The sequence below is a fragment of the Xenia sp. Carnegie-2017 genome, unplaced genomic scaffold (genome assembly GCF_021976095.1).
Source record: "Xenia sp. Carnegie-2017 unplaced genomic scaffold, XeniaSp_v1 HiC_scaffold_24, whole genome shotgun sequence".
Classification (NCBI taxonomy): domain Eukaryota; kingdom Metazoa; phylum Cnidaria; class Anthozoa; order Malacalcyonacea; family Xeniidae; genus Xenia; species Xenia sp. Carnegie-2017.
This window is the reverse complement of record NW_025813487.1, coordinates 8020140-8040197: the sequence shown is the minus strand read 5'-3', so window position 1 is coordinate 8040197 and position 20058 is coordinate 8020140. Positions and strand designations below refer to the sequence as shown.

General features: G+C 32.3%; 1 protein-coding gene and 1 non-coding gene across 2 annotated transcripts; both read right to left on the bottom strand.

Moving 5' to 3' along the window:
- Nucleotides 1-75, bottom strand: Trnaa-ggc. The gene has a single exon. It is a non-coding gene; the product is annotated as a tRNA-Ala (tRNA).
- Nucleotides 76-6359: 6284 nt separating this feature from the next.
- On the bottom strand, nucleotides 6360-17905 carry LOC124452065. Its single transcript, XM_047002660.1, has 5 exons — nucleotides 17831-17905; nucleotides 10203-10322; nucleotides 6882-8119; nucleotides 6416-6710; nucleotides 6360-6366 (listed from the first exon to the last, which is right to left on the bottom strand). The coding sequence occupies exons 3-5, from the start codon at nucleotides 8029-8031 to the stop codon at nucleotides 6360-6362; spliced, it is 1452 nt and encodes a 483-aa protein (XP_046858616.1). The 5' UTR covers nucleotides 8032-8119; nucleotides 10203-10322; nucleotides 17831-17905.
- Between the last annotated feature and the right edge of the window lie 2153 nt (nucleotides 17906-20058).

Sequence of the window (20058 nt, the reverse complement as noted above, 5' to 3'; positions counted from 1 at the left end):
GTGACTCAACGGGATTCGAACCCATGACCTCTGCAGTGCCGGTGCAGTGCTCTGACCAACTGAGCTATGAAGTCACACAGTGGTGAGAAGGTCAAACAAAATTGACCTGCAAAGTGCGAAGATCATATCTACATTTAATTTCAAACACCGCATTGCATAAAACATTCTTTCACAAGAAATCATGTCACGTGTAGGTGCTAATAAACAGGCTGCAATATTGATTCATCAGTGTAATTTTAAAATGAGAATCTGAAAATTTCTATAGTCATTTGTTTCCCTTGTCAAATCCGTGGAGAATATGGTAAAATTCATTTTATTTCATGGATATTGCTAAAAAACCACAAAAAAAGGATGACCACCTTTAAGTTCATAGTTATAAGTGTTACTGTGGCAACAGTGTTGTGTCAGCTGTAGTCTGTGTATTCAATGTAAAATCTTATAAATATAAAAAAATCTTCAGGACGTTGACAACAGTAAGCGTTATAGTTAAGCACAAGTTTTTTTGGTTTTATGATGCCTACAATACATACAATACTCAGTGTATATACTTCATATAGACGTATATTATTGTTAATCTTCTTGCCTAATCACGGTTCACTGCACTTCACACAAAATTACTTTTTAGCGCGTGCGCATTTAGATAATTATTTAAAAAATAGAACTGCTGGGGGTAAAACGAAGGTAGACACATTGCAGTAACGTGTTAATTTGATTTTAAAAATCGTTAGTTTTATTTAAAATAATTAAATAAATGTCTTAGTTAATGTAAGTTAGAGTTAATGTTTATTTCTCTCTCAATATTCGGCGAAGAACTTATAATAAATCTCTAAAAAATCATGAAACATAAAAGGAGCGTTGATACTACACATCCCACTGAAAATTTACACTACGATTGACCCGGAATGTCTAACTCATACAAACCTTTGCCACGCGCCACAATACTGTAAACTTTTCATGGAAGTTTTGCACTAAAAAGTAAAAGTTATTAAAATGATAACTCTAGCAGCAGAAGAGTAAATTCATGTGGGAACCTGTGAAGAAAACGAAAAAACTGAAGCTTTTTTCCATCTTCTTGCAACAAGAAATGTAGGTAAGCCTGAACACAGATTGAAGAAAGGCATTACCTTAAGTCGAACATGTATTTCCGTATTCATGTGCCGGATTTTGTCTTTTTATTTATATATACTACACAGCAATGACTGCATGGACAAAATACGTCATTAACTATTGACTTGATTTCAGATTGCCAAATAACAACAGTAGAAATAATTTCAATAATGAAGCTTTCATGGTCAGCTTTAATTTTTTTAGTTGGGTAATGACACTTTAAACCTGAATTTGGTTTACATTCATATTTCACTTACGTTTGAATTATCATCATCTTCCTCAGATCCACGACAAAATATTTCACACGCTCCACAAGCTTCTTAGGCTGCTCGTTACATGTCGGATCTAATGATGACTGACTTCATCTCATAATTCCGTACACTTGACTTGACAACTTCAAAAAGCAAAGTTCTTCCCAATAGAAACAAAATTGTATTTCATAACGCCATAGTGAATGATCCTCAAGCAGCTTTAAACTTTAACTTCCACATTTACGATTAATGATTTAACTTGCTTTACGTTTGAACCCATATCTTGTGTTGTTAGCGCTTCATTTCAGAGTCAATCGTGTCTTGAAATGTTTAATATTTGCACCTCCAAAAAATTCAAAACTGGCCACTGTCTCAGACATCCATAACAAGCAAAGACACAGCTCAAATAAAGCACAAGTGTATGGAAGCAAAGCTATCATGAAAACAGCATGCAAAATATGAATTTTAAATAAAGTAGAAAACCAAACACCTCTGGGATTCATCACTCTTTTGACTCAAACACTAATGGACACTTCTCTATTGTTTATGCTTTCACGTATTGCGTTTATATTACAATTACTTTCGATATAGAATCAATTTTTTGCACAAATATAATGAAATAATTACTTTTGGAAAACGTCTTCCATCGTATAATAAGATAATAAACGACTTTTATAGATCCTCGGCTGTAATCGATATACCACCTTGGGCGCTTCGCGCTGTATAACAGCCTTGGTTCCATACTTACGTCCAGTAGCATACACGCCAATGACACGCGAAAAATTAACTGAGCTTTAAACATACGCGGAAAATGGGAGTAAGGTTGTCGATATTAGGAAAAACTCTCCTGGCAAATTCAAATTTAAGAAACATCCAATTTGTTACATTTCATATAAACTCAATCTTATGTCTGTATATTAAATACTAACTGCTAACGGCTATCCCATTATGAAATGAAACAAAATTTGAAAGGAAGACGCTTCTCCTTTACACCCAAACATTTCACGATGAGAAAATCAGATAGAAACCAGTGTATTGTACTATCGTCGAAAACCGGTTTAAGAGTTTGTATTCACTTCATTTACCGGAAGTAATCTCAACTGTTTTTGGGTAAAATGACCATGACGAACAACATGACATATGTGCTATTTCCTCAATCCGGTACAAAAGTCCTGAAATCAGGACTAACAATACAATTTCAATTAATTATAGACACAATAAAAAAAATCACATCGTGTTCAGGAGGCTCATCAAAAAATATAAATGTAACTTTTTCTTCAAGATTGAAGTGTTTTTGTGATATCTTTTAATTTCAATCTAAGGCCTGTTTTAAACGTCGAACTTTACATGCACCGAACGCATTAAAGAAAAAAGAAAATGAGATGAGTTTCCTCATTAATTTTTATTTTAAATGCGTTCGGTTCATGTAAAGTTCGACGTTTGAACTAGGCCTAAGCAACATCAAACAATTTTAAGTTCTACGTACGTACTTTTGTTGTTTTCTTACAACTTTCATTCCTAAATATATCTACTGTCAACATGTCCAATTTTTATTAATCATAATTACATATTAAACAATTAAGCCATTAGTATTAAAGCATTTGTTTTCTACAACTTCAATGTAAGAAAATTGATAAGATTCTACGTGTAAAAGATATATATGTAGGTGATGATCTCACCTTGTGAACCATTCTTACGTACATATATACATTATACGGGGTGTTCCCAAAAATGAACAAATACAGGATGTATCAAAAAACAGTATGTTTGTAAATGATGATCGTCCAGGTTGGTATAGTCCTGAGAAGGACTGTTTTTGTTGTTGTTGACTGACGTTTCGACAACCTTAGCGGTAGTCATCTTCAAAGTCAAATGAGGAGTAAACGTCAGGTTAGCCGTATTATAAACAGTATTATAAAATTCAACTTTTTCCGAAACTTTAATTCCTCATCACAATATCCCACTGATGCATTTTTCTGAACTAAATTCTAGGAGACTAATGATGTGCATGAAAGTCGTTTGATTTAGTTTTGGAATCCGGCAAACCATTTAAATCGGCAGATCAACTTTTGAATTATGTCAATTTATAAAATTAGCTGTATTGTTATATAGGTGCTTTGTATAGTAATTGCGATTGCTTTATTACTAGTCACATGACGTGAAATAAATGCATTATTTCTGCCAGGAAAACAAGTGAGAAGGATTTGTCCGCTCATTTTAATATCATAACGAATAAAACAGCCAAAAAGCCGAAAACTGAAAAAACATTTCTCGAGCTTATTAAGAGACGACACTATATATAGATCAACACACATATATTGTAACAACTTTGTAGAAAACATATTTATACGATTATTTCCTACATTAACATACTAATATAATAAAACTATGTTCATATGTGTTAAAAAACAAAGTTCAACAAAACAATGAGCAAAAAGAAAGTTTCTCTCTAAATAATTTTTTATTTGTGCTAAATGAATGAATCCCAACAGTCTTTAAAATGGCAACTGCACTTGTTCTGTTTTGATAAAATGTGGGTATTTTTCAACCTCCTTTACAAGATGACAGTTACCAACAATTATTGTTGCTGAATGTGAGTGAAATTTATAATGCAACTATTGATTGCTAAATTTAAAAATTGTTATTTTTTAATTCAAGATACGACACCTCCTTTTCTAAAGCACCAGTAATCTTCACATGGCAGTTGGCAAATTACTATTAGTCCAAAAAATGGTGTTGAGTTATGTGGGATTCATTTATTTAGCATTTAAAATTTAAAAAGTAAGAGACAAATCTAGAAATGTAAAAAAAGTGCAGTAATGAACTGTCTGCATACAGTCAAGCTACTCGTAAACGGACATCGTTGAGACCACGACCTAATGTCTGCTTACGGTAGATGTTCGTTTATGGGATGTTATGAAAGATATCTATTCACTATACGTAGATATGTACACAACAATATGAAATAAATTTAATGATCTAAAATTGTTCACTACATAAAAATAAAACACAGTGGATTTAGAAATATGACATCTTGAAAAAGAAAGACGTTGAAATTTTTCCATATTTTTCATTCTCATAACTTGATGTAGTTCTTACATGTTGAAGTTACTTTAATTATGAATAATTTGTTGACCATTTATATGAACTAAACTGATCACTTTCATTCTACAACCATCCATAGTGGACGTTTGCTTTGAATTTTTATGACTTGTTGCTGTTAAGATCTTAATTTATATCACAAATGTTATAGTATCATTTAAGTACATATATATTTCAGAGCATGCGCAAAGGCAATCAAGTGTCATAATATTCACAATGACAGTGTGTTTGTATCAAGAAGCAGCTTCAATTATAGATGCAGCAAAAATATCCTTTAGCCATCTTCGATAGCCACAATGTAATAAAATCAAATTCTTTTTATTCACTCTCATGATTACTTATGCGTTATGTTCAAATCAAAACGTCCACATGAGATGATAATTTTCACGCTTCAGTTTTATAAAAGTGAACAAAGTGAACAGCCAGCTTCACCATTTTAAAATGTAAAAGTTCATATCTTCCAATTTTGACAACAGATGACATTTCAATGAACACGTGACCTGGGTGACGTTACAATGTACAAAATAAATCCACAGAGAACCATGAATAAATTTTTCTTGTATTATTTTTTTCATTACGTCAATGAAATAAACTTCCTTGTATTATTGTATGAATTAAGAGTAAACAATGATGATTTATAGACATAAACATATCAAACTTTGGCAAAGTAACTTGCATATGTCAACTGATGCTTGAGTTGATGTTGTTAAAAAATAATTCGCATAAAGTATCGATTTACAAAGTAAAAGTGTTCAATCTTTAACAATGCTTGATATCGATTTTTCATTAAAAGTTAAAAACTTGTCATTAAATATCTTTCCATACGCAACATTATTGTTTGTTTTCTGTCTCTCTATATTGCAAAACCTTCTTTGACTTTCGTTAACTTTTCCTGTTTATACGGTTTGGAGTGTTCAGTGACAATGGTAAACAAGTTTATCACGATGATGAACGTCAATCATAAGCCATTTTCTACTGGAGTTTACGATTTACTTTTTAACAGTCAGTGAGAAAGACAGCCAAATTTTTACTTCTTTTGAAAAAATTAGCAAAGGTACCTTTGTTTTATTAAAACTTTACGTTTTTCAAATTGGTAAAGATGAAAGTATTCTTATAACAATTGTGTAAAAATTGTGCTGTCTTTGTCTCTCTTAACAACTTAACACAAAGATATTTTGTATATCAAAACGCAATAATTAAAAAGTATTAAGAAATTATTTCAGTGAAAGTTAGTATTAATTTAATTAGTAACTACTTGATTTTGGTGTAAAAGAGTATCGAAAATCGTGTCATATTAAAGCCATCCTACACTGAATACAATTGCATGAAAACTATATGTTTACATGGTGTAGATATGAACAAAATATAACCAATGGTACAATAATTAATAATAGTTTGCATTTTATATGTTTGTGTGATCAGATGAAAGTCAATAAAATTATTTTCTTGTGCAAGAAAAATTATTATCTTAGACACGAAATCATTAGTGTTTATGATTTGTCTTTATTGTCATTGAATTTTCATCTTTAATTGATTAACTTCAGCTTTTATACATGATCCCTCTCAATGTTGACGTTATTGTACACTGCGGTCTCTGTACAGAACAATCAAACTTAGACAAAGGTCGTTTTATGAAATCATACGCAAACAGATATTAATTGAAACGTCAACAATGATAGGGATCATGCATAAAGACTGAACAAGATTTCTTAAAGATAATATAGTCATTATTCAAAATGGTGAGAAATTTTATCATCAAAGATCAAACTTATCCTCGTGGCAAAATGATTTTTACGCACTTTACCGGGATCATTAAGGAAGAAAAAGTCAAAACAAGTTTGCGTTTACGACAGTAATATAAATTTCTTGAATAAACTCCCACATGCGGGGGAAATAATTTTACAATCTTAGAATATTTTAAATCAATCAAATTGTATTTACTACTAATTATATACCTGTCATCAACAAAGAAAAACTTTGGCTCAAGAATACCCTCAGTAAAACTATAAATAATTTGTATGTTTTCAACGTCAAATACTTCCAAATACTGACGCACGTAAAATATTAATAATTTATCTGCTGAAGGTGAAAAAGCAGCGTAATTTATACAGCGAGTAATGTCACGATTCCACTCTGCAAGGTCTTTTTCTGCGATTAAATTGGTGATTTCCTCCTTAATTACGTCATCCGAACCATTAACTTGTTTGTCTTCATGCCACATACAGTAAATTATCTCATCCTTAAATTCAACTTTAGCAAACACGTGATACTTAGAACTACATGCAAATACGTGCACATTTCGATAATTTTCAAAATTCACTGATATTTCTTTTCGCCTGTTTTCAACATTAAAAAACACTAAAGAATCAGTTTTTTGACAAGCAAATGACACATCATTCACCTCAAAAATTTTGTTTGTACCTTTTAGTTCATCGAAACTATAAACAAGTTTTGTCAAATCCTTATTCCAAAGCTCAGGAATATTTTTTGCCGTTAGCAAAATAACTCCATTTTCTACAACAGCCATGTCCCTAACAAAAAATTCCTTGACAACAAAGTCAAATGTGTTGAGATTGTATATAATTATCATTGAATTTTCTTTATTGCTCCGATATAGAAATTTTTCATTTGAGCAAAATTTCTGGTTACGAAAACTATAACTGTTAGTTAAACATGCACGCGGTATGGAATAAAGAGAAAAGTCATGTCGGTATTCAGACAAAAGGACATTGTCGTTGTTCAAAACAAAATAAAACTTACTACTTCCATCAATGGAAAAGCTAGATGTGTTGTCATCGAAAGGATCAAGAGGAAAAAATGAAGTGTGGGAATCAAGATCTAAGTCAGGAAGGTTCTCATCAGTGGGATTTACAATGAAAGGGTTTCTCCTGTATAAATTGCTCGACCAACAACAACACCAAGAATGAAGACCAACAGTGAACAAAACAACATACTTATCTAAGTCATAAGACGGTGAATGATACTTGTAAACAAATTTTTTGTAATTATTCGCTACATCAAATATTTGAAACCCTTTATTTTTCTTAATAACACACAAATATCTTCCAGAATTAGAAAAACACAGTGAGGGAACATTATTACATCTAATAGTGCGTTTCTTCTCACCTTTCACAACGTCCCATACTGTCAAAGTATGTTTGTAACTAGTGACCATTGTGCACTTATCCTTAGAAAAACATTTGTTGGTAAAGAACTTAGAAGTAGAATCATCGCAATGGAACGGACTTGAAGAAATTTTACCATTAATATTTAGTACCTTATCAAGCTGGGAAGCAAAAATCAAATCTTCGAATGGATGAAAGACAACGCTAAAACCTTCCTCTTTATATTGCTTAAACTGAACAGCAATATTTTTTATCCATAAACATCGGTTTGTTCTCAACGAAAAAAGTTGCACGATGAATCCAGAATAACCACATACGACGTAATCATGATTTCGTGAAACATCAACAGAAATAAAAAGACCATTGAAACGTAATAATCGAGCCTTTACAAAACCCGTGTCTCTGCACTCTAGATACGGCGAATCTTTAAAACGTGTTTGAAGCATTGTGGTGGCGTGAGACGACAGATCTTTGACTTCGTTGGCAACGTTTTGCAAAAAAAATACTTCCTTGTCAATACGCTCAGAGTACGTCCTTAAAGAATAAAGTTCATTAAATAACAATCGAATGTCCTCTGAAATAAGAAAGTACACATCATGTGCTTTGAATAAGGAAATATTTTCAGAAGTACGAAGACTATCAACCAACAGAGAAGCAACTAAAACTTCCAAATCAACAAGATATTTACCAACATTTTCAACGATATAATCATTGTCAGAAATATCAAGCAAATGAAGCAACCAATACTTGACTGAATACCTCACTGTCACATGTTTAATGACGTCATAGTTTACACCTTCAGCTTTGAGGTTATCCAAAGATTTTAAACAAAATTTTAAAACAAGTCGATGACCACAAGAAGTTTTTACTGAGTAATCATGTTCTCGATCATCCAACAACCAATCATTCAAAGATTTGTGAAAAAACGAAACACATCCTTCTTCATTGCTAACAAACAGACAAGAGATAATTTTTCTAACCGCAAGTGAGTCACGATTCGAATTAAAACAAAGAACGTCATCGATCATTTTCCAAGGAAGAGGTTCTTTAGCAACAGCCAAAGCATTTAAAATTGACTGAAACTTTTCGTTACTGATATGAAACGAATCTAATTCCTTACTTAATCTTGTTAAGCAAATTTCGTAATATTCACTGAGATCTTTTGGTATGGAACCTTTCAACAAATCCTGATTTTTGACTTCGCTGCTAAGAAGTGATGCAAGCAACATAAGTCCGTCAGCTTTTCTGCCAAACTGTTTTTAACATCAGGAAGGCTGTCAGTAGAGCCAATTCTTTCTTCAATCAAAATTTAATATCCTCTAAATTGCGATCATCGCTACAATTAATGAACAGTGGATTTAATTTTTCAAACTTATTCAAAGCAACTTCGTTAGGTCTGGTTGTAATTACAAAGCGAAAACAAGGCGGAAGTTTGTGTAAATGATTAGCAATCAACTTAGCAAGGTCATCTCTTTCTCGATAACCACATTCATCAAGAGCATCAAGCACAACTAACATTCGCTTGGGAACTTCTGAGATATTATAAAACAACTCAGTAAAAGAAGGAAAATAATCCTTCCACATTCATGTTATTCAAAGGCTCAGAGAGTTGACCTGAAAGTTTTTTCACAAGAAGTTGTTTGTAAGCAGGAAACTTACGACTAATTTGCATCGCTAAAGATTGAAGAAGTACATTGGCTTTATTGTAACGACTGTTGTTGTGTTGAAAGAAATGAACTGCAGTCAAGTAATGAGGATAACGTTTACATAAAGTAGCTGCAATTACAGATTTACCCATACCAGCAACAGCAGAAATAATAAATGCACGATTTTGAGAACTGTCGTCTTCGAACCAAGCTAAAAACTCGTCAAAAACCCATTCCCGTGTTCCCTTCAAAAATTTTTCATAATGATGTCTAATTTCACTCTCAAAGTTACAACTTACAAGGTTTTTTGTCAAAATATCTTCTACTGGACTGGAGTGAATTTGATGTTTTATTTCTTCCTGACTGCTTCTCATTTCTTCCTGATTGCTTCTCATTTCTTCCTGATTACTTTCAATCACACACAAACGGTTCTCTACATGTTGTAAATCTTTCTCTACACCGTCCACTGTTCTCTTAATACCTCTCTGATCAGTTTTAATATCAGTTAAATCGTTCTTTAATCTATCCCATTCTCTCAAAATTCTTTCATATTCTTCATTACCAAAAAACTTATTTTTCAATCTATCTATTTCTTCCTGACTTATTCCTAAACGAACTAATGGTTCGCTTATTTCCGCCCAATGATATTCAAATTCATCAAAGCTTAGTGACGTGTCAGGTAAGTGAGCAAAACGATCATTACGAAATAACCTGATACGGGTAATATCTGCTTCAGTTGAATCATCAGTGGTGTCAATTACTGATGTCCATATTGGATCAAGAGGTGGTTTTAAACCACAAATATTACGCAAGAGAATACAAAGTAAAGTAATGTCAAACTTATTTTCATTTGGTAATATTGGAGGATCTGGATACAGTTGATCCCATTGATGTGGATGGATTTGTCTATTCTTTAGACTTGAAAGTAGTTGCGCATTTTCGGTCATTTAAAACATAAAATAAATCAGTACCTGACAGTTGTTTCCTCAATGTTATTCTTAAAGCTTCTCCACCAACATCAACAATTAATCTCATCAACTTAAAACCATTAGTTTTCTTTTTAGAGCTCAAGACAGACTCCATGTCGCTACCTGTAGAAAAAAGTAGGTAAGACTTCCATGGTACAAATTCATTGTGATTATAAAGGAAAACCTGCGGCCAGTTACATGAAGGCAGAATAGTTTTATCCATTAGATAGCAAATTGTTTTGAACTTTTACAAAATCTCTTAAAAAGGAATAATATGTGATTTGTACTAAGCAATCATTGAAATATTGCTTCTAAGATTACAAAATATCTTTCCCCTAAGGAAAATATAAACACCTTTTTCTACAAGTTTGAAAATTTAACTATCCGACGAACAATGCTATCCAGGCTTCATGCAACCGTCCCCAGATGTACAAGGTACATAAAAATAGGTACAAGTGTGTACATGCGGGTAGCCTTGACCAGAGTTACAGTACATGGAACAAACAGTAGTCAATAGTCCAACTGCTTAGTGTTGTATTTTTCATTAAGTGAAGTCCCAAGGCCATTCTCAAGGTCAAGTCCCAAGGTCATTACGTAATAATAAAATATGAGAAATAACAAAAAATATTTTGATGTCAAAATGCCACAAAATAATCAACGATAATGGTTCGGATTTTGACTCCAAAGTATTGATGATCGGAAAGACACAAATTCTAATCTCATCTTTTTTAAGCCCTGGAAAATTAGCGTTCTTTTGATACGGCAAACTACTAAACTGACGCTCCAAATCCTCTCGTTTTAATCGAGCCGAACAAAGTGTTGAAGCAATGGAAGGCTCGAATACGCGCTTTGCTTTAAAACCCAGATATTCCGTCTTCGCTTGGCCTCGTGTCTTTTATCATTATAAAACATAGTGTGAAGACTCATACGAGAGCAAAGGTTTGACTCATTCGTACAATTGGCTGCAACGCAACTATTTACCTTTTTTCTGCTTTTATTAGTGCAAAGGCAATGCTTTTAGGCGCTTATAGACTTAAGTTGTGCCTCAGACAGCATTGACTTGATAGCAATTAAATACACGACTCGTGCAACACGAGTACCTTGGATGACGTCAGAAAATTTGCTAGTTTCAGACTCCTCATTATCAGGGACATGGTTCACAAGAATATACGATTTTAGTCAATTTAACGGTTTTATAAAAATCAAACGATTTGACCAAATTCAAAATGTTTCCCTCAACGAGGCTTACATCATTGACAGATTTGATATTGTTAAATAATTTTTTGGTGGAAGGGACACTTTAAGACTCATAAGGTAAAATGCCTATTATTTTCACAGTAAAAGAATATAAAAATGTACATAGAAGGACTAAACATTTTATCAGTCTGGCTACACCACTGGAAATTTTATTCTTTAAAAATTCAAAACCATTATCATTGTTTAGAAGGTATTATGATAAAAAAAATGAGCAGGTGTAATTTATTTGGACTAATGTTTCATTCACGACTTAGGAACTAAGGAAGACATAATGTAATTGAGGCACAGTTACAGGAACATAAAGTATAATTTTGTAGAGAACATACAGTAGATTGCATTGAATATTTTTGTGCCATGCATATCTTATTCCGCAAGTGATTACCTTAGTGGCAGTCAAACACTACCATTTTTTGACCAATAGGGGCAATGTGCTGGCAAACTACACCCAGTAATATAATTATATATATAGCAATAAGTTGCACAGAAAGTGGTCCTACTGTATATTCTCTATACTGTGGTTGGGGTAGCATAAACATTTGGATGTAATGATCCCTAGACAACAATGGTTTTCAAAGGATCTTAACAAATGTAGCCTATATTATGTATACTTGATATGATCTCCAAATTAACAATCATCTTACAGTCCTGCCAAAGTTTTTCTTGCAAAAAAAGTGAGTGTACCAAGAATTCGACAAAAGTGACGAAAGCAATAAAAATGGTCAACAAAACATTGTAATAAGAAAACCAATGAAAAATTGGTGGACATAATTTTTATGAGAGTTGACCCAAAATTGAGTAAAAGATTTAAGAATCTGAATGCCTATGACCAAAACCATTTTTCATTGGTTAGATTATTATTCAAAAAAAATAGACAAACTACATGAAATAGCTAGCAACTGAAGAATAAAAACATATCATATACATAAATTAATATGAGCCCCCACCCAACAATTATTGATATTCCTGTACATGAATGATATCAATTAAATAGATAAAACTTGTAACAAAAATATATTTAGCGACCACACATTGTTCACAATCATTGATCATTTATAAAAGATGAAGAACACATATAAAATATTGACTTTAGTATGTTGTTTCAGTAGTAAATCAACACATATCAACAAACAAGTTTTATCATATCAAAAGTTCAAAATATGTTGACGTACGTAACTAAGTGATGAAAATCCTCTACAACGATCATTTTAAGATTAAACGATGACAAAAATAACTTTCCAACATAAAAAAATCATGTTAAACACAGTGATTTAATGTTCTGCTTCAATTATATTCATTTCTAAGTCTTTTCTAAAGCAGCTACTAATATATATATCACTTGCATGCTTATTATATCGACAATGACAAGAGAAAAGAAGCATTTATGTATTTCAACTTTAATGAAATCGATGTTATTGTTTGTTACTTGAGAACGATTAAATTTGATGCAACTGTCAGTTTATTACACAGTTTACTGACAAATTTTCGGATCCTAGAAAACGGATCCTGTGTACACAAAAAAGTGAGCCTCCTACAGTCTGATTCGTCCATCTAAAAATCGTATGAAAAAAGAGCTTGTTCTAATTTCATTAAACAAGGTCAAAGAAAACTGACTAGTCAAATTACATAGATTTGAGAAAGACAAGTGAACAAGAACAAAATATGAAAAATATATCGATAATGTTCTGGATAATACAAATATAAATATCTAAACAAGCATAAATATCAACAAAATTATTCGACCGTCTGAGCCAGTAACCAAATTAAAGTCGGAACCGAAACAATCGGATACGACAAATCGCATCGTGTGAACGGGCCTATGTGCATAACAAATGCAAGTCATGAATTTTCAGCGCTAAGAAAATATTTTAGTGTTAACAGCAGAGGACGTTGTTTCCTAGAGAACATAATACACATTTATGTGTGCATATACAGAAATAAAGAATCCCCGACAATTCAAAATAAACTTTTTCTACGAACATCTACTTTTAAAGTGAAATTCTACTTCATTTTACCCGCTACATTTAACCTGCAACTTGAGACATAAGGTCACTTTTTCAGGCAGAAAAACAATGTATAGATAATGTCTTTGGCAGACGGCTTATATGCTAAATATATTCACGTGTAAACTAATTTTTGCGAAGCATTTTTTTGATTGATGTTTTAAAACGTTTTGGTTTTACTTTCCTACAATTTGGCACATGGAACAATTTAAGCAAAAGCACACGATGCAAAACATTTTCGTGATAGTTTTGCTAAACACCACCACATCAAACGAAGTAAAATTTTAAGAAGATCCGTGTTTAATCCCAACCCGAATTGGACTATATACTAGACAGACAGTACATCCTACTAAGTACAAGTTGCTAGTACCGGGCGTTGGAAGAGGTAAAATTGATATTTGTGATCGCTTGCGTCAACATGTGTGAGCTAAGAAATATTTAATACGTGACGTCCGAATTACAATTTGCCTAACCTTTTGAAGTTAGTAAAGATAGTTTTTTTGATTAAGTATCTAGTCGAATACGAGAAAGCATTGTCCAAGTGAGCTTTAAAAGTTCGGAAAGATGTAAATAAACGTGTCATTAAACTAAGGTCAAATTTATCAATATAATACTACCAAAATGTACATAAATGTAGCTCAGTAAAACCTTTCACTGCTTTCTATGGTATTAAAACACGAAGTATATGAAATAATGAAGTAAAGTATGTGATTTTTGTGATCGAGGAACTGTGAAGGCTTTATTGTTATTCATTCGTTCCTTTGTTGCAATTCTAAATGTCATCATGGCATGTACAAAGTAAGCACAAAGGTTGTATGCTTGAAAAAATAATATGAATGAGTCAAATATTTAAAAATAAAGCTAGTATATTTATTGGTAAAAGCAAAATCACATAACAATGCCCCTAGTTCTTATCATACGTGTGTAAACAGCTAACAAAATTATGTGATGGTTATTGCCTCAGTCGATGTCAATAAACGTATTGGCAGTGTTGGTATATAATTCAACGTGAATATCCCACATGATTCAGATATCATTCGTTTTGTAAATTATTCTGTTTACCCATTTAATACAATGTTCCTATAGCTTGTTTAGCAGTTAGATCATTTTAATGTAAAATTCTTAATGTAAAATGTTTGATTTTGAATTAAACACATTTAAATAGCGAACGAAAATGAAGAGTGAGTCAGGATCTCTTTCAACAAACAGTGTAATAAAACATTGATGACATCTATGGAGAAAATTATAGTTATATACCTAAGTATACATCACTGACTAAAAACACTTGTTATAGAAATAAAAATACATAAATAAGAGCTTCATGCAGAGTACATAATGACATTGAGATTAGTCATATTCTAATGGGCTAATGCTAAATCTTATAAAGTTTCACAAGTTTTAACTCAGGAATAGAGAATGATCTATCTAAGATAAGATTTGAATGCCAATGATTAAGACACGATTGTCGAAACTGCGAATGGATTATTTCCCTTCATTAATGAAAAATTCCATACTTGTATATTTTGCACAAGTCAGTTCATATTATAAAAAACCATTGATATTGAATATACTATTGTAAATTATGAATACGTGGCAAACATCAACTGCACACAATTATAATTACTTATGATCAATAAAAACACTGTAGATACAACAGTGAAGGATGCAATGAAAGTAAACCTTAAATCTCTTAAACAAACATGATCAAAAGTAAAGTTTTAGAAGTTCACTGTGTTGCATGAATCAACATTTCACAAAAATGAATTCGGTTGTGCTCTTTCTCTGTGTAAATACATTCTTCCTAGGTTTAACATTTCTTATTTTACAAATGTTATTACTTTAAAAATGAATAGTTTGCTCAATACAATTAACAACATTTGTTAGACACACAGCGATTAGTGAAAAGTGGCGTCGGCAAAAAAGGGAGGTGATACATGGTTGGACATTCTATCCCCCCTACATAAATTTTCACAGATTCCCATTTTTTCCATAGACAAGTATGCTATTTCACCTCTCCCATACTTTTAAACAGGTTTTGCTTTCCTTTACCATGCAGCTTATTATTAGATAGTTAGAAAATTGGTATATCAATTTAGATATGATTTCTCATGCATGTTTAGTCATATTTTATCGAGATGCTGCTTTAGCTAATTTGTTATGTCGGTTATGTAGTTCTATAACATCGCTTAACTTTTCTAAATTCACCTTCGTTTTAGAAGTAAGACGACCGCGTGAACAAAATTATGCTTCCTTTAGTTCTTTACATGTCACATACTCAACAAACGGATAAGAGATTTAATATAAACAACGTGACCACATACATATTAGTTAAAAAATGGTGATCATTATACATACCTTATTGTTACATCGAAATTTCATCCATGTAAGTTTTGTTATATAAACACAGTTAAATAGCGAACGAAAATGAAAAGTGAGTCAGGATCTCTTTCAATAAACAGTATATTGAAACATTAATAACATCTATGTAGAACATTCTAGTTATACAACTAAGTATACATCACTGACTAAAAACAATTGTTATAGAAATAAAAATACATAAATAAGAACCTCATGCTGAGTACATAATGACATTGAGATTAGATAAATTCTAAAGGGCTAATGCTAAATCGTATAAAGTTTCACAAGTTTTAACTCAGGAATGGAGAATGATCTATCTAAGATAAGATTTGAATGCCAATGATTAAGACACGATTGTCGAAACTGTGAATGGATTATTTCCCTTCATTAATCAAAAATTCCATACTTGTATATTTTGCACAGGTCAGTTCATATTATAAAAAACCATTGATATTGAATATACTATTGTAAATTATGAATACGTGGCAAACATCAACTGCACACAATTATAATTACTTATGATCAATAAAAACACTCTAAATACAACAGTAAAGGATGCAATGAAAGTAAACCTTAAATCTCTTAAACAAACATGATCAAAAGTAAAGTTTTAGAAGTTCACTGTGCTGCATGAATCAACATTTCACAAAAATGAATTCGGTTGTGCTCTTTCTCTGTGTAAATACATTCTTCCTATGTTTAACATTTCTTATTTTACAATTGTTATTACTTTAAAATGAATGGTTTGCTCAATACAATTAACACTATTTTGTTAGACACACAGTGATTAGTCAAAAGTGGCGTCGGCAAAAAAGGGAGGTAATGCATGATTGGACATTCTATCCCCCCTACATAAAATTTCACAGATTCCCATTTTTTTATAGACAAGTATGCTATTTCACCTCTCCCATACTTTTGAACAGGTTTTGCTTTCCTTTACCATGCAGCTTATTGTCAATAGTTAGAAAATTGGTATATCAATTTAAATATGATTTCTCATGCATGTTTAGTCATACTTTATCGAGATGCTGCTTTAGCTAATTTGTTATGTCGGTAATGTAGTTCTATAATATCGCTTAATTTTTCTAAATTTACCATCGTTTTAGAAGTAAGACGACCGCGTGAACAAAATTATGCTTCCTTTAGTTCTTTACATGTCACATACTCAACAAACGGATGAGAGATTTAATATAAACAACGCGACCGCATACATATTGGTTAAAAAATGGTGATCATTATACAAAGGCTTTTGCAACCGATCACGCGATGATATGTTCTCATGGTGGTTTACCAATAGTGAGACATTATGAAGTTCGAGATATAACAGCACAGTGGATGGCAGAAGTTTGCTCGACAGTTGTGAAAGAGCCACAATTACAACCTCTTTCTGGGGAAGTGATATTACCTCGTACAGCCAATAGACAAGAAGAAGCGAGACTAGATATTCGTGCTAAAGGTTTTTGGTCTAGACAGCAAGATGCATTTTTTGATGTAAGGGTATTTCACCCAAACGCGTCGAGCTACCAAAACACCAATCTACCTGCACTCTATCGTCAGCATGAGATGGCTAAGAAAAGGGAATATGGTGATCGAGTAAGAGAGATTGAATATGCTGCTTTTACACCACTGGTCTTTGCAGCATAAGGTGGTATGGGGAAAGAGACGGCAATTGCTTATAAACGGCTAGCTGATGTGCTGGCACAAAAGAGAAAGCTGCAATATGGCATCAAGCTAGCGTGGATGCGTTGTAAACTGTCTTTCGCACTGATTAGGTCAGCAATTACTGCGATACGAGGAAGTCGATCTGCCTCAACTCGCGAACATACTTTAAATATTGACCTAGGTTATTGGGAAATTTGTCTTTACATTTGACTGTCCCTTTATCATGGATATTTTTAAACACTGATTTTAGTCATATTTGATTCAGTTTTTTAACATTTACATTTGTAATAGATAATAATGATCATAATAAAATACGTTTTCAATCATCATAATAATAATAATCATTATACATACCTTATTGTTGCATCAAAATTTCATCCATGTAAGTTTTGTTACATAAACACATTTAAATAGCGAACGAAAATGAAAAGTGAGTCAGGATCTCTTGCAACAAACAGTATATTAAAACATTAATAACATCTATGTAGAACATTCTAGTTATATAACTAAGTATACATCACTGACTAAAAACAATTGTTATAGAAATAAAAATACATAAAGAAGAACCTCATGCAGAGTACATAATGACATTGAGATTAGTCAAATTCTAAAGGGCTAATGCTAAATCGTATAAAGTTTCACAAGTTTTAACTCAGGAATAGAGAATGATCTATCTAAGACAGGATTTGAATGCCAATGATTAAGGCACGATTGTCGAAACTGTGATAGGATTATTTCTCTTCATTAATCAAAAATTCCATACTTGTATATTCTTGCTCAAGTCAGTTCATAGTATAAAAAACCTTTGTTATTGAATAAACCATTGTAAATTATGAATACGTGGCAAACATCAACTGCACACAATTATGATCAATAAAAACACTGTAGATATAACAGTAAAGGATGCAATGAAAGTAAACCTTAAAACTGTTAAACAAACAAGATCAAAAGTATAATTTTAAAAAGCTCACTGTGTTGCATAAATCAATATTTGACAAAAATGAATTCGGTTGTGTTCTTTCTCTGTGTAAATACATTCTTCCTATGTTTAACATTTGCTTATTTTACAAATGTTCTTACTTTAAAAATAAATAGTTTGCTCAATACAATTAACAGCATTTTATTAGACACACAGCGATTAGTCAAAAGTGGCGTCGGCAAAAAAGGTCGGTGAGGCATGATTGGAGATGCTATCTCCCAAAGATATGCGTGGCACGAAAAATTCAAAGCAGTGGCTCTACTGTATGTTCTCTGTACTGTGGTTAAATGTTCTTTTTCATCTTATGTGATTTTTTCTTTAAAAATATGAAAATGCAATCTATGCCTAGAAAATTGGTTAGTTTATGAAAACTTTACATTTGACGAGAGATGTATATAGTAATTTTCTGAGTAAATATTGATGTTATGCAAAGTTTTCCTCCCGCCAAAATGAACCTTCTAATCATGTCAAGAACTTCAGAAAGTTATTTCTTTTTGTTTTTGAAAGTTAGAACTATGTTGACATTACAATTTTAGTGGGGTGTCGATTTTAGGATTTTCGTCCCGGATTGAAGAATTTGCACATGTAACATGTTATTTGTCGTGGTCTTTTTACCCCTTCAAGTTGAGATTTTTTCTGGTAAACGAAGTGCATACAAACTCTTATACAAATAGTTCTTGACCACTAACTCATTCATTACACGTTTGTAATTGATCATGCGTTGTGCATAAATTAAACATTTGTTACTTTTCAAAACTTGACGTTACTAAGTTTACTAATCGCCATCTCATCGTTGCTAATACGTAACCCTGAGTTAGCATTGGTTAATAACAAAGTGTTGCTTTACGAGTCTACGAGAAAGACACTTTAGTTTTAACCAATACCAATTTAAAGTCTAATCGCTAACAATAGATTCTCACGTTTTCAAACGTCCTTCCATATTTGCTAAATTTCAACATGCTACGGTCGTTTACTGCATAAAAACAACAGCTTCCATTACTTAACTTTACCAGTGCCTACAACTGTTGTCACTGAAATTACCATTGCCTACAACTGTTTTCACTGCTGGTGAAGAACGAAGAGACATTCCCAATTCATATAAAGTTGACAACGTCGATCATTCCATATTTATGAAATGCATTGAGAAATAAGTGGACGACAATGTACAGTTTTTCCTTGTTTTGCAACGCAGTGTTTCAATTCTTCGATCTTTATCTTTATGACAGCAAGAATGCAAAAGATCTGACCCCAACAAAGTACATTGAGTTCAATAGATGCGAGAAGATGGCATTGACTGGGTGCCATGTCTGCAGAATTTTTGTTTGAAACAATCTTGCAAATAAGTTCGACAACGTTTCCCAATGGAACACCAATTGGCTTTATGTACAATATTCAAAACAAAAATTTTTTCAGCTTGTAGTCAATTGGCTGCTACTTCCATTGCTCGAACAAGTCCCCAACCATGCATTTTGAAAAAAAGTGCTTACAACTTGATGCTTAATCTTAATATTGATATGAGTAACTTAGTACTTGTAGAGCATTTTACTGAAGCTGATCGCGAGCTCTTGGAAAGTATAAAGAAAGATGTTCATACTCACAGAGA